Source organism: Myotis davidii, unplaced genomic scaffold (genome assembly GCF_000327345.1).
Source record: "Myotis davidii unplaced genomic scaffold, ASM32734v1 scaffold265, whole genome shotgun sequence".
In the NCBI taxonomy this organism is placed as follows: Eukaryota; Metazoa; Chordata; class Mammalia; order Chiroptera; family Vespertilionidae; genus Myotis; species Myotis davidii.
In genome coordinates, this window is record NW_006296627.1 from 4,112,009 (window position 1) to 4,128,150 (window position 16,142).

Here is a 16,142-nt window from a genome sequence, read left to right on the forward strand (position 1 = left end):
TATTCCAGTCAAGGGCACATTCCTGGGTTGCAAGCTCGATCCCCAGTGGAGGATGTGCAAGAGGCAGCTCATCAATGGTTCTCTCTCATCATTGATGTTTCTCTCTCTCTCCCTCTCCTTTCCTCTCTGAAATCAATAAAAATATATTTTTAAAAATAAAATAAAAACCAATGGGAAAATATCTTTGGGTGAGATTAACAACAACAAAAATATTCAAGTTGGATCCTACTCTGTATTATAATCAAGCTATGAAAACTGGTACCTTCCTCATTTCTAGATTCCTTTTGCCTCTGTGAACCTACAACTAGCCCTGCAGACGTATCCATTTATTTCTATCAATGATGTTTCTGCTGAAAGTTCCCTGGAGCATCCCCATGTGAGCAGAGCTGAAGGATCAAACAAGTTAGTGGGCCTATGAAGCTTCAAGAGGCTTCAGATTGCTCCAAATTCCAAAGCAATTCCCTTACAAAAGTCTAAAACAAACAAACAAAAAACACCCTTAGAAATCTAATGAGGGCTTCCAACTCTAACCTTCGATGTTTTAGGCCAAATTTTATGCTGTAACCAATGTCCTCCCCAATCTTCATTGATCATAAGGGAAAAGTAAAAATCAAAGACAACAGTTCTCAGAACACACTCAATCTTACTAAATACTTCAGACCTAACGCCTTACCTATCTAGAAAAAGAATGGAGAAACAATTTATTTGGGGAAGATTTAGTCCAATTTTGATCTTTCACTTGTTGGGATTTAATAGTGAACCTCCCTAACTGGGATCACTGACAAGCATGTCAACTTCACCGCTGGCAGGCGACATGCCTCGTAGGTCTATGCAACATAAACCATCTGGTACACTAAAATACACGCTGCTGCTTAATATTCTCACTATTTGTAACACTATTAATTCTATCAGAAGCACCAAGGATCAAAACATGCCTCTTTAGTCTCTCCCCCACTGCAAGGCCAAAGAAGAAACCCTCTCCCTTCAGTAGCCGGTGTACACCATTTTTCCCCCCTACCATTCTAGACTAGTGGCAGCAGCAGCCCAACACTGACATCTGCTGGGGAAATCAAGCAAGGGCTTGTACTGTACTGTGATCATCAGCTCAAAAATGTCACGGCCGTTTAGAAGTAGTAGAAGATGCCAATTAGCACCTGTTTGTCTTAGTGACTTATACTAGAATGTAGCCATTCAATTCATGAGGAAGTGATGGCCCTTCTTTAAAGGGTGTGCAGTTATAAATTTTAAAATATACCTCATTTTTTAGTAGAATGTCAGCATTCATGGTATACCTCATCCTCACTCATCTAAAAGTGATTCCTTACATAATGTAACTTACTGTATTAATATACAATTTTACAATAACCATGCATTTGTTATATATTTTAAATTCTTTAAAATGTAAAATTGTTTACAAGATGACAAAGGACTTCATTTTCTACAATATACATTTTTTAATGCTATAACTTTGTTTAAACCACACACATAGTACTTTTTCTCTACAAAAATTTTTGGTAGATCCTTAATAGTTTCTGGATTTTATTTTATTTTTTAAATCCTCACCCGAGGATATGTTTTTATTGATTGTAAAGAGAGAAACATCGATCATTTGCCTCCTGCATATGCCCTACCTACAGACCAGGCCAGTGACCTAGGCATGTGCCCTGACTGGAAATCGAACCCACAATCTTTTGGGTGTACAGGATGACACTCCAACCAATTGAGCCATCCAGCCAGGGCAGTTTCTGGATTTTATTTACTTATTTAAATGGTTTTTTAATTGATTTTTGAGAGAGAGAGAGAAGGAGAGAGAGAGAGAGAGAAAGAGAGAGAGAGAGAAATATCCCTAAGAGGCAATCATCAATTAGCTACCTCCTGTACACCCACATGTGCCCTGACTAGGAATCAAATCGTTGACCTCTTGGTGCCTGGGACAATGCTTAACCAACTGAGTGACATGGGTTGGGCCAGTTTCTGAATTTTAAATTGGCTAACTTTAGTAAGAAGTAATCATGTCCTGGCCGATTTGGTTCAGAGGATAGATCACTGGCCTGTGGACTGAAGGGTCCCAGGTTCGGTTCCGGTCAAGGGCATGTACCTTGGTTGCGGGCACACATAGTACTTTTTCTATGTGTGCAGGAGGCAGCTGATCAATGTTTCTAACTCTCTATCCCTCTCCCTTCCTCTCTGTAAAAAATCAATAAAAGATATTTTTTAAAAAAGAAGTAATCATTAATATTTTAGTCACATGTGGCTAATTACATTTAAATTAAAGTTTAAAAATTTAAATGTAGATCCTCAGATAACATTAGCTGCATTTCAAACTTTTCGAATGCCTTCTGTATGTCAGGAACTGTGCTTGCTACCTTCTCAGCTCTCCTGACAAAGAGGAAGAACAGGATCCACAGTTGGCTAGTGGCTACTGTCCTGAACAGCACAAATACAGAACATCTCATCATTGTAGAAAGTTTTCTTGAACAGCATTTCTTGCAGTGGTTCTCAACCTTCCTAATGCCGCGACCCTTTAATACAGTTCCTCATGTTGTGGTGACCCCCAATTTCATTGTTACAAATTGAACATAATTAAAGCATAGTGATTAATCACAAGAACAATATGTAATTATATATGTGTTTTCCGATGGTCTTAGGCGACCCCTGTGAAAGGGTGGCAACCCACAGGTTGAGAACCGCTGCAAGAAACACGTTGGATTATTTTCAGACAAATTATATAACATCTAGGTGGGGGATTAGATAGGGGACAAAAATGAAAGAAGTCTGGCCAAATATTAATGTTTTAAAATCATGTTTACTATACTTTTCATTTTTATATGTTTAAAGACTTTCATAATAAAAAAGTTAAAAGAAAGGAAAAATAAATAAAAAATGGCTTGCCTAAAGAGGAAACTTTATTCCAAAGCCAGAATTTTGGAAATGTTAATCCAGAATTGGTCTCAATCACATGGGCATAGAATCAACCGCTATTTTTTTATCTTTTATGTCCAACCAAGTTCCCCTGTTCCCCTTAGGAACCACCTACTGTCTTGCATACATCATGCCCTTCCTCCCCTAGTATGGACTGTTCTCTCTCTCTCTCTCTAAATCCTACCCATCTTTCAAGACATGATTTTGTAATGCTTTCTTTGATTCTTCCCTTTTTCTGAAATTATACTACATTTAATCTCAGAAACTTACAATAAAGCATTCAGTTCCCTACATTTTTTATATACTTTCATGTAAATAAGGCTTGCCTCTACAATAACAATGTATATTCCCAGTGGGCAAAAACCGGGTATTTGCTTCTTTTGGGTTCCCCACAGTGCCTAGCACAGTTTTGGAACAATTGTAACCATTCAACAAGTCCTTATTAACTGGGTAACTCTCTAAAGCATCCTCCCAAAATAACAAGTACATCATGTGCACAATCCATATTCCTTCCCTTGCTAGAACCTTATGTCAGAGAAATTTCAGTGGCTTAAATAGAGGATATAATGCAGAACAACATGCTGCTTGGATCCAAAAGGCAGAGTCTGGGAGTTGGTGATTACACTAGGTTTGACCTTTACAGAATTGCAGAAAGAAGACCCTAATAAATCAAGATAGATGCACACACAGCCACACCTTGAACATGTGGTGGGCTATTTACTATACCCACTCAGTTTCTTCCATGAAACAGTTGCCTGAGATGCCGATCTGAGTATGGAGAGGCCTTCCTTCTATGAATTATTCTTCTTCCCCACCCCGAGGTAAATGTCCATCTGGAAGATCTATTCAAAAAATCTTAACTAAGCAACTAACTTGCTGTCCAAAAAATATATTTATCTCAAAAAATATGAATTATCTTCAACATATATTTTATCTTCCTTTCTGTCAAGCTGCATTGCTCCAAAAGATCAGATTTAAGAGCTGAACACAAAAGAAGACCCAATACACTAATCTGCCCAAGCAGGGTTTTCTTTTACTACTAATTTCTAAACATACTGGGACATTTTCTTGTTTCATAGCCCCGAATATACAATCCTTCAAGAAGTTAAAAAAAGCCAGGCAGAGGACATCAATGGTTCTATCTCCTCTTCAACTCCTCATGCCCCTCTAACCTAATCTACACTCTCCTTTAAGGTTAACAAGGGCTTAACCAGAAAAGGAGCTAGTAGAGCCAACTGACACATATTGCTAGGCCCTATCTTCTCTCCACCACGAGAGCATGATTTTCCAAGAAGATGCAATGGAAGTAGGGAGAGCCAAACCAAATGCATGGGTCTCAGATGCTCCAGATGCAGCCACAACATCTGTAGGACTAAAGGAAGAGATATAAGGAGAAGAGTAAGGGATGTAAGAGAGGACAGAAAGCGCCTGCTTACCTCCTGAGTGAATCTTCCTCAGAACTTTCCTCAGGCATATCCTGATGTAAGGCCTCCTGTGATACAGTTCCAGTTCTGCTGGACTGGGTGTAAATTCTTTCCCAGTGGCCTGTCTCCTGGTTGAAGGCCACCCCCACAGTCCTCTCCTCCTGCGGACTAGCAGAGCTGCTCAACTCCAGCCTGCTGGAGCTGGGCGTATGGCCCTCAGTCCGCTCAAGAGGTGGCAATTGGCTGCCACTCGATGGCATGCCCTCAAAGGTACTGGAGACCTGCCAGGAGGAGCTGGCCTCGCCAGAGGAGTAGTTAGGTGTGGTTCTTTCCCAACGCAGGGTATCGTTGTTAAAGGTTAGCAGATTGTGGCAAGCACGACAGTGATTCAGGTGACCACGGGACAGGTTGGAGTTGTTCTCACTGCTGTGTGGGGTGGGCTGGTGGGAGGGGCCTGGCCTCTCAGATTCAATGTTATTATTGAGCATTTCCTGGGCCTGTTGGGTCTGGGAGGGTTCCCCATTCAGGCTCTGGTCCAGCTCCTGAAGCCGGTCATACTCCAAAAAGAAGCGTCTCAGGTCACATGGAAGCTCATGGCGAATGCTGCCTGAGTTGTTTTGGCTGGAGCCATTCCCTCCATCTGACTCAGTTGCCAACCCTGAAGATGGAAAACCCCTCCCTTCTGTGGCTGAAGTGTACACAGATGCTTGAGAGCCACCTTCCTGCTGCCTCAGCACAGACAGCAAAGTCACCGAAGAGGCACTGGTCCTGGGCGGGGGCATGGATTCCGCCTCAGAGCGGGAGTTCAGACTGAGCACTGTCCGGGTCCATTCAGATCCTGTCAGTCCAGGAGCTATTTCTCGGTGATACCTAGAAGGGTGGCTAGACAAAGGGCCTCCCAAAGAGCGACGGGTGGGACCCAGACTGAGGTTGCGGAGCGTGTTGCCGGCAGTGCTGCTCTGGACTGTACTGAAGGCAGACGGCCGGTTCAGGAGGCCCTGGTCCTGCTGCGTTGCTGAGGCCTGCTCCGGGGGATGGAAGGGCTCGGTCTGTACAAAAGAAAAGGAAGGGGTAGTAGCCCTGGCAGAAGCAGGGGGAACACTGTCCTGGTGTGGCAAGAGGGAAGGAACTCGAGTGCCAGAGCAGCGGCTGCAAAGGCACAGGATCCCAAGGTGCTGGCAGCACTCAGCTGTGGGGTAACTGACCCGCTGTCGGAGCCTGATGTAAGCGGAAGTCCTGGGGCGCTCCATGGAGGGCTGAGGGGGAGGCGGTGGGGGTGAGGGGGTAGCAGACTCTTGCACTGTGCTTTGCTCTCCCACCTGGATGCCAGAGGAGCGAGAGGACAGCATGTGCAGGAAATTGTGGAGGAGAGGCGTCCGGCGAACTGGCTGTGATTGCAGCAGGGCACGCTGTCGGTAGTGAGATATTTCTGTTCCATCTATGGGGATCTCTGGTTCATCATCACCCTGCAGTGTGGACCAAGGTGGGACGGAGGCAGAGCAAGACAGTTAGGTAGAACCTTTAGGTAAACCAAGAAAAGTTACTGATAATCATCCAAGAAAAACTTTCACAGACAAGCAACAACTCCACCTCTGAAGTGCTGAGAACTGGCTTCAGATTCAGAATCATCATATGGTATTAAATTATTCCCTTCCAATTAACATTTCTGAATGAGTATAGCTGGCACACCAATTCTCTTAAAAAAGACATCTTCATAACACAGAGGCAGTGAGGAGAAGCAAAATGTTAACCAGCCAAAGGCACATGAATGACAATCTATCCAACACTGCCTGGTTACTTCTAATGATGGAATCACTCGGGTTTCAGAATTGACTCCCCTATCATGATTATGGCTATAACTTTGAATACAGTCTGAAGCTAGTTTTGAATACTGACTGGAGAGAAACACTCGGGCACTGAAAATTAAAGTCTAATACAATCAGAATTACAACACTAGTTTAAAAAATAAGCACACATTCTCCTTATACTTGCCAAAATATGGGAATCTGTATCAAAAAAATAATTTCAAAAAATACCTAGACTTCATTCCAGGAAGCAGCTACATTAAGCACACATTTGCTCATATCTATGAGCTCATCATAATAGCAAAGCATAGAATGCTCCCAAACTCTGCCACAAGTTCAGTTCCTCCCTTATATGGAAGCTACACTGGCATGAAGCATGAGTCCTGGTGACAATGAACAGTTTCAGCATCAAATAACTAGCGGAGTCTGTAAGTTAGACTAGACTAGCTTATATCCAATTCTAATGCCAAGAGAGCCAAAGGAAAACTGCATCAGCTTTAATTCAGACAATGTGTGTCTTGATCTTGAGGGCTAAATAAATATCAACTGGCATATTTGATGCACACTTACATCTCCCTCTTGCAGTTTGATAAACACAGATAACTAGGGATGAACAATTATCCCTCAAGCTACCCACAACCTGAATACCTTTCCGATCTCTCACAAAAAGGGGCTCTTCCAAACCCAGATAGCTTTGAACCTAAAAAAGATTCTAATGACCCAAGTTTTCAAAGACCAGAAGATAGGCCAATAATGAACAGTTGAAATGAACAAAATTAACTACTTCCCAGCTGACTGGCCAGCTGCTGAAAGGGCAGGAGGAGCGCCCTGGCCGGTGTGCTCAGTTTGTTAGGCATGAACCTGTGCACTGAAAGGATGCCGGTTGGATTCCCAGTTAGGCACATGCCCAGGTTATAGGCTCTATCCCCGATAGCAGGCACGGAGGAGGCAGCAACTGATGTTTCTCTCTCTTCCTCTCTCTAAAAATCAATAAAAATTCTTTAAAAAAAAAAGGCAGAAGGAGCTGTAGGGATAACAATCTGTCTCCCAGGTGAAAGCCAAGTGTAAATGTTCTCTACCATGCTAATCTATGCCAGACATCACTGGTGGACAGAGGACTCACCGGACCCGTTCCATCTCGCTAGCTGTCTTCACCACAGCAAAGGGCTCCCTTCGGCTCCAATCCCAGAAGTGGATCTCATTGGCAGTGGCAATCAGAAGGAGCTGAGCCGTAGGGTGGAAAGCCAGAGAGGCAATGGCATTGTTGCTATCTGTGAACCAGCTTTCACTGCCACCCTATGAATGAACCAATCCCAAATAATCTCAGGTTACCAACTGCCAGCAAACTGAGATGTCAAATTCTCAAAAGGTCCACATTTAAGGTAAAATTACTATGGCAGGGCACACTTTAAATTTGTCCTCTGTAAAATGATGTAGAAAATCAGCGATCGAGCAGTGTCACCAATTTATTAGAAAAATATTACTGTCAGTTCAGTTCTCCAAGTCTTCACAAGTCATCAGCAACGAGCATCAGTACAGCTCCTATTTCTGAAGCCTGGGAAAACTCAAGCTTGGCGCATGACACGGTGTACAACCCACTAGCCATTCAGTAGGACAGGAGCATATTGCTTTGAGGATCGTAATCAGAGTACTGTATAATCCGCGCTATAAGACAACAAAAATCCATCCTGAACACATGGTAGAGCATGGACGGATGGAAAAACAGTTAAATAGGGTATTCATCACAGAATGGAGGCTAGGCTTGCTATCATGTAAGTGGGTAAAGACTACCACTTACTTGGATGTCGTGATAAGAACCTGGCTAGTCTCTCCTCCAGAATTAAGAACCCAATGGTAAACAAGTCTCTGAACTGAGAATACCAAAGACAAGGAAATACTTACGTGTAAATCCCAAATCCTAACCTCCCCATCCAGGCAGCCAGAAGCAATAAGGCCTGAGATGGTGGGATGGAAAGTGACACACCATGGAGTACGACGGTGTCCAATCAGCGAATGAACACACTTGCCAGTCTTCACCTCCGTAATATAGATATTATGGTTCACATGGGTGGAGGCCAAGAGAGTCCTAGGAAATCAGAGTACAAAGTCAATGTGAAGCATGTGGGAGGGGAACAAACTATCAGCTTTGGGTGACACAGAAAATTTATACTATTCCTCATCCCAGGACAAAAAAAAACTACACCTTGGGCATTACCAACAGCAGAAATATTCTGATCTTTAAAAGCTTCTGAATTCTCCACCCTGTCCCCAAATGACACATAACCACTTCTGAGAATATTTTTCTAGCTGGGAAACTATCACACCATTGGTGGCCCATACTGCACATGCAAGGGATGATTATTGAAAAACTTTCCAAGTTTTGTGCCTCAATGTTCTTTGCTTATTCCTATTATTTTTATGGTTATAACTGCTCATCTACTTTCTTTCCCTTTCTGATACATTGTCAAAGCTCTGTTCATACAATGCTTCAAAGAGCCTTTAGGGCAGCGGTTCTCAACCTGTGGGTCGCAGCCCCTTTGGCAGTCAAACGACCCTTTCACAGGAGTCGCCTAAGACCATCCTGCATATCAGATATTTACATTACGATTCATAACAGTAGCAACATTACAGTTATGAAGTAGCAATGAAAATAATTTTATGGTTGGGTCACAACATGAGGAACTGTATTTAAAGGGCCAGAAGGTTGAGAACCACTGCTTTAGGGGTTTGACTTGGAGGATCAAGTTAGGTCAAACACACAGAAAGCAATGCTATCACAAGTCTTAAGTAATAGATAAGTACTAGGTACCTGTCTGGGCTGAAGGCCAGTAAGAAGGTAGAGCGTGGACTATCCGGCAGTTCTACTCTCTGGGGAACAAACAGAAAAAGTTAAAAAAACATTATTTATAAACTATGGCCCACTCTACCTCAAAAATACACAAACCTGTCTAGATTAGTATTCACAGAGTAAATTATCAAACTGGACATGATGAAGCTACAAATTGAGAAAGACAAATCTAAATTAGCTTTAGGAAAAATGTCTAACTGTAAAGAAAAACGGTACTTCTAGCCCATAAGTTCTTCCAAATTTGTTTTACCAAATTTCCCTGCCCGGCCCTAGCTGGTTTGGTTCAGTGGATAGAGCATCGGCCTGCAGGCCAAAGGGTCCCAGGTTGATTCCAGTCAAGGGCACATGCCCAGGTTGCGGGCTTGATCCCCAGAAGGGGGCATGCAGGAGGCAGCCCATCAATGATTCTCATCATTGATGTTTGTACCTCTCACTCTCTCTCCCTTCCTCTCTAAAATCAATAAAACGATATATTTAAAAAAAATAAAAAAACACCTACCTGCCCGGCCGGTGTAGCTCAGTAGTTGAGTGCCAACCTATGAACCAGGAGATCACAGTTTCATTCCCAGTCAGAGCACTTGCCCAGGTTGTGGGCTTGGTCCCCAGTACAGGGCGTGCAGGAGGCAGTCAATCAATGATTCTCTCTCATCATTGATGTTTCTATATCTCCCGCCCTCTTCCTTCCTCTTTGAAAGCAATTAAAAATTATATTTTCTAAAAAAAACTCCCTAAGTTACATAGTATATCTATTCTAGTACACAAAATAAATTACACCCCAACTCTATGTCATTAACCCAACTCAAGGTCCCATTTTACTGTCACCCCTGCACAAACCCAATGTCCAAAGTAACCATTTTTCTTACCTTGCCCTCCCATTTCATCCACCGGGTTTTATCTTCCACCAGCTCCTGCAGAAGCCGCTGAGCTCCAAAGGCCCGAGTGCCCCGTTCTCGCCCCCAGAGTATGCGGACAGCATTTTTCTCTGGAACAACCTTCATGGTGCTCAGCAGCCACTGTAACACCAGGCACAGGAAGAGAAGGAGCAAGCAATAGCTCCACACGCTGAAGCAGCTAAAATGAGGCCATTCAGGTCCTTGTGAGTTGTCTTCATGGAAATCTAAAGTATGAACATTAATGTCAATGAACATTAATGTCAAAGCTTCTACAGAGAAGCTTCCCATTGCAAATACAAATCTAGCCCAAAAAGGAAAGTATTCTTTTCATATTTAACTAGAGGCCGGTGCATGAAATAGGTGGGGTCCTTAGGCCTAACGGGCAATCAAGGCCTATTGGGTAATCAAGGCCTATCGGGTCTGAGCCAACCAGGGCCTGCCAGCTGCCAGGTGCAGGACGGGGCCTGCCAGACGGGGGGAGGTTGGGAGGTTGGCTGTGGGAATGCATTGACCACCAGGGGACAGCTCCTGTGTTGAGTGTCTGCCCCCTGGTGGTCAGTGTGCATCATAGTGACTGGTTGACCAGTTGTTCCAGTCGTTCCGTCGTAATGGTCACTTAGGCTTTTATATATAGAGACTAGAGGCCCAGTGCATGAAATTCATGCACAGGTAGGGTCCCTAGTGGCTGCTGGCTTGGGGCGCCTCTCTTCCCCCAGCCACCGCCGGCCCCACCCCCTGGTCCAACTCCCAGTCGAGGGGACAATTTGCACATTAGGCTTTTATTTTAAAGGATGACACTTTCTCAGAAATGATCCTTTCCCCAAAACTTTTCTTCCAAAAATATTTCTTCCTTAAATTCTGCTCATATCCTCCACAGCTCAGCCTTTTATGTAAAGAACAGACCATTCTCTAAAGCAGTTACTCTGTTCTTATTTTATCAGACAGGAAGAACTTTTGCTACTAATAAAGAGATCTAGAAACTTATCAAAAATAAGATATGACTTCTATGCCATGCTGCTACCGTAGTCGCTGGCACCCCTTCTTCTTTCACTTGGGCAATCTCCAAACTAAAGGACAGATAACAGATCTGAAGAGGCTATTACCTGCAGTATGGCTCTTAGTAGTAACTGCCATTCTACTTCCTACCTAAAAGCAAGTAAGTACATGAGGACTACTTTGGAGTACCTTTCTCACTCTAGTTTTCTCTTCTCCACTAAAGTTCCAAAGTAAAGAACAGAAGAGAGAAAAACTTTTCAGTTCCTTTTTCTCATCCACCACAATCCCTAAGAACATAAAACTGTCACAAAATGAAAGTGTTACTAAGATGTCAACTAGCATCAAAATATATATATATGTATACAAAAATTAAAGAATTGGCTCCTCTATACAATGAAATATGCAGCCCAATAAAATGGTGTTTCAAAATAATATATATAAATGTTATTCATTGCAGCACTGCTTCTTCAACTCTTATGAAAATTTCAAATATACAGAAAAGTTTTTAAAAGAGTGAAACATGCACTATTCACCAGACTCAAGAATTGTTAATACTTTGTCAAATTTGCTTTATCTATCTCCCTCAATATATGTGTGTGTTTGTATTTTCTGAAAAACACTCTAACCTTATATACCCCATTATGCATTTCCTAGTAATAGGGACATTTAGCTTCATAACCACAATACTATTATCACACAAATATTCTAATATTCAGTCTTCATTCAAATTTCCCCAACTGTCCCCCCAAAAAACATCTTTAATGAGTTGGCTTTTTTTAAAATCCAGAATTAAATCAAGACTCAAGCATAGAATTTGGATGCCATGTCTCTTTAGTCTCTTTTATTCTAGAACTACAGGCCTGATGCACGAAATTCGTGCAAGAGTAGGCCTTCCTTCTCCTGGCCGTCTGCACCAGCTTCTCTCCAGCACCCGGGACCTGGGCTTCCCTCGCAGCCCTGGCTTCATCCAGAAGGACATTCGAAAGGACATCTAGTCTAATTAGCATATTATGCTTTTATTATTATAGATGGCCTTAAGTTTTGTTTTGGTTGGTTTTGTTTGTTTATTTACAACATAAGTTTTTTTGGTGTGTGTTTTTTTACAACACAAGCTTTTTTAAAAGACCAAGATAGTTGACTTACAGAATGTCTAACATCCTAGTTCTATTTAATTGTTCCTTCATAGTGCCATTTAGCTTGCCTCAGTATGCCTTATATTTCCTGTAAACAGGTTAGGTCTAAAAACCACTGATGAGATTTAGGTTGTTTTTTGGAGAATGCTTCACAGGTGATGCTACTATGAACCCCCTGGTATAGTACATCAGGTGGCACATATTCTCAGACTGTCCCACTTAGTCAGGCTTGGTAACTTATGTGATCACTTGGCAAAACATGATCACTTAGTTGGATTTGTAGCAGCCAGAAAGTTCTCTTTATAAAAAAGGTCTATTTCTCCCTTTACAATGATAATCTGTGGCTAACATTTGGCACCATGCGAATATCTGTTCTTCCTCAACCTTTTGCTTAATGGTTTAGCCGTCATTGATGCTTCTTTCTTTTTAAAAAAATATATTTTATTGATTTTAGAGAAATAGAAACATCAATGATGAGAGAGAATCATTGATTGGCTGCCTTCTGCATGCCCCCCACTGGGGATCGAGCCCGCAACCCAGGCATATGCCCTTGACCGGAATCGAACCTGGGACCCTTCAGTCCTCAGGCTATCCATTGAGCCAAACCAGGTAGGGCGATGCTTCTTTCTTGAACTGTTTCACTTAGGGGCAGATTTTCTAATGTTGTCATTATTTCTACATTTATTAGCTGGCATTCTGGAAAGAACTGACCCTTAATAACTGAAGCAGATTAAATGCTTACTTTTTGGCCTTTAATAACTACTTCTTTCTTAGTGTTTATAATAACAAAAATTGGGGACAACCCAAGTGTCCATCTAAAAGGGATTAAATGGCCCAGCTGGTATGGGTTGGTGGTTGAGTGGCACCTCATTCCAAGGTGTTGCCAGTTCGATTCCAGTCGAGTTGCAGACTCAATACCGGGCAGGGGGGATGTAGGAGGCAGCCAACCAATGCTGATATTTCTCTCTGCTGGATGTTTCTCTCTCTCACTCCCTCTCCCTTCCTCTCTCTCTCTCTAAAGGTAGTAAATGACCAATCTACGTAAGGAAGATTCTCTGGGTAATGACAACAAGAGACCTCCAAGAGGGGGCGGGGGGAGGAAGCAAGGTACAGATCACTGTATTCAGTATAGTAATGCTACCTTTTGAATAAGAGGATAACTTAACACTTATTAGAAACTGAAGGAACAAGGTGAATGGAAACAGAGATGGAAGCAAGACTTCCACCTTGCTTGTTTGTTTTATATCATTTTTAAATTTTTGAAATGTATTACCTATTAAAAATTTATTTTTGAAATATTTAATGATGTGAAAAATACATGTGAAATGAAAATACATGTTAAATGAAAACAGCAGAATGCAAAATTATATACACGGTATAATCCCAATTTTATTTAAAAAAAGAGCTTGGAGAATAATGACATAAAAGAAATATAAAAAGATAATAACCAAGGTTATCTTTGGATGGTGAGGCTACAGGTGATATCATAATTAGAAAATGCAGTGTTCTTTTTACTTTTTAAATTTAAGTAATAAATGCTTATTGTAAAAAGTCAAACAACAAATTGGCTCTTTATATTTTATGAAAGGCTGCAATCTAAAAATGTACACAACTAGATTCATCCAAATATTCAAAAGGAAAAATATTTATAGCCTGTGCTGAAAGGAGTTTTCTCCCTGGAATATTAAAATGTAAAAAGTAAGAAAGATTCTATGGAAAGACACAACTCACATGTTCCTAGTCACATACAAAGCACAGTTCCCTAAGAAGTGACAAAGGAAGAAACCCTAACCTTTATCCTCATGATACAGCTCTCATCCCTCATTAGTGCATGATATACCTATGTACACTGAAAATGTCAACATGCTGTAAGCCAACCTTCTGAATAAACCAAGGATGAACTAATTGGACGGAAACAATCTCCCTGGTGACTCTGACAACTCATGGTTTAAAACCAAAAGTCTGGAAGTGAAACTGCCTTGCAGCTTAATTACTAACCAGTAAGGTGCAGAAATACAGTTCCCATTAGTTCACCTTAACCCTTTACTAAGTCTACAATTCTTTATGAACCTATAATTCTTTAACCTGATATAGAGAATTTCTGAAGAAATTAGTTTTGAAGGTCCCTTGTCCTAACAGTGCAATATAAATGTACTTTCTAAGAAACAACTTTAAACTATTTATAATCTTGTAACATGTGGTGAAAACAGCAGCAGCCTAATTCCAAAAAAAAGAAAGAAGAAATCTGATCTTTGACCTCGTGTAATTCACAAGGAAAAAGAATATATAGGTCACAAACTTCAACTGATCCAGAAAACTGTGATGCAACCTGGAGTTTCCACAGGTATCAAAAGGAAGATATAAGAACTGCTATAAATACCAGTTTCCAAGAAATCTAAAAAAAACTAAAGCTCAGAATTACCAAAGAGCTTGTCTATCAATTCCCAGGGACCTAAACACACTGAAAGTTCAAACAAGAGAAAGTCTGACTAATGGCAAGAAGTCAAAGGGACTAAAACAATTGTACAGTTTTTCTTTTGTCTGAAGAAAAATATTTGCCTGTGTTTCTTTAAAAGGATATAGGACTACTCTCCTGATACACTCCTTACAGCTACCTGAAAAGAATGTTTACTTGGTTCTCTATAAAGAACAAAAGGACCGCCCTAACTGGTTTGGCTCAGTGGATAGAGCATCGGCCTGCGGACTGAAGGGTCCCAGGTTCAATTCCGGTCAAGGGCATATACCTGGGTTGTGGGCACATCCCCAGTAGGGGTGTGCAGGAGGCAGCTGATTGAGGTTTCGCTCTCTTTGATGTTTCTAATTCTCTATCCCTCTTCCACTCTGTAAAAAAATCAATAAAATATATTTTTTAAAAAAAGAACAAAAGGAATTAAATCAAACTAAAGTCACACTGACCTGTAGCTGAGGAGGAAGTGTCAGTCAAGTGTGTTTTTCATTCCTCTTTTTAAAAAGAAGGAAGAAAAAAGTTTCCCAATCTGTCCCTTAAACCAGACTGAGAGAAAAGATGCCAAGAACAGCTTTTGTGAAGCCCTTACACAGTCCTCAGAATTTATTTTCAAATAATGAAAAGCTTCATGCAATTAGAACCGAAAGTACACAACTGCGATAGAGTGGGGCAAAAGTAGGTATACAGTTGTTTGTATGGCAAATAATACAATAATCCTATATAATAAAAGCCTAATATGCTAAGTGTGTGGTCGGCCGGTTGGCTGGTCAATCAAAGCGTAATATGCTAATGATATGCTAAGGCCTGTCAACCACTTGCTATGACGTGTACTGACCACCAGGGGGCAGATGCTCCGACCAGTAGGTTAGCTTGCTACTGGGGTCTGGATAATTGGGTCTGAGTGAGACAGTCTGGACACACTCTGGAGCCCTCCTGCGGTTTCTCCCTGGCTGGCCAACCTCCCGCGTCCCTCCCTGGCCCCGATCATGCACTGGTCGGGTCTCTTGGCCTGGCCCACACCTTCTTGCAATCTGGGACCCCTTGGGGGATGTTGGAGAGGCAGTTTCAGCCCTATTCCGCAGGCCAGGCTGAGGGACCCCACAGTGCACGAATTCGTGCACCAGGCCCCTGGTTAATAAATAATAATACAAGAATAAACTGTTTCCCATACTCACAACTATAAACCACCTTTTGCCCCACCCTATATACATAACACAAATGCCAAGATTCTACCCCCTTCCCATCCCACCTCCCATAACATAACTGAGCGCTCTAAAAAGTTAGGAAAATAAATCAGCTTTAAAGATTTTCTCTGCTTAATTCTAGGACGTAATTATATTTTACAATTACTAATAAAAAATCACCAGTGGGAAGTAAAAGTTGGATTTACAGGTTCTCCTTGCAATGTGATCATCTTATGCCAGCAGTATTGCTCCACCTTCTAGCTATATGACTTTCAGCGAGTTATTTAACCTCTTTGAGACTTTGTTTCCTCCTGTATAAAACAGGAATCACAGTATCTGCTTCATCAGATTGTTGTGAGGCTCCAATAAAAAGAGTAATGAAGTTGTTAATTATTGTTGTCCTTAGTCTTCAATCCTCTTTGGAGTTTACTATGTTTTCCCGCACCAAATAATAAAACCCCAGAGACCCA

General features: G+C 41.7%; 1 protein-coding gene across 1 annotated transcript in view; it reads right to left on the reverse strand.

Moving 5' to 3' along the window:
- AMBRA1 (autophagy/beclin-1 regulator 1) overlaps positions 1-10,092 on the reverse strand; it is a 136,084-nt gene extending 125,992 nt beyond the window's left edge. Inside the window, 6 exon segments of the mRNA XM_015569478.1 lie at positions 4,359-5,395; positions 5,666-5,889; positions 7,264-7,447; positions 8,054-8,237; positions 8,961-9,019; positions 9,863-10,092. Coding sequence (XP_015424964.1) covers positions 4,359-5,395; positions 5,666-5,889; positions 7,264-7,447; positions 8,054-8,237; positions 8,961-9,019; positions 9,863-9,997 — 1,823 coding nt within the window. The 5' untranslated portion in view covers positions 9,998-10,092.
- Between the last annotated feature and the right edge of the window lie 6,050 nt (positions 10,093-16,142).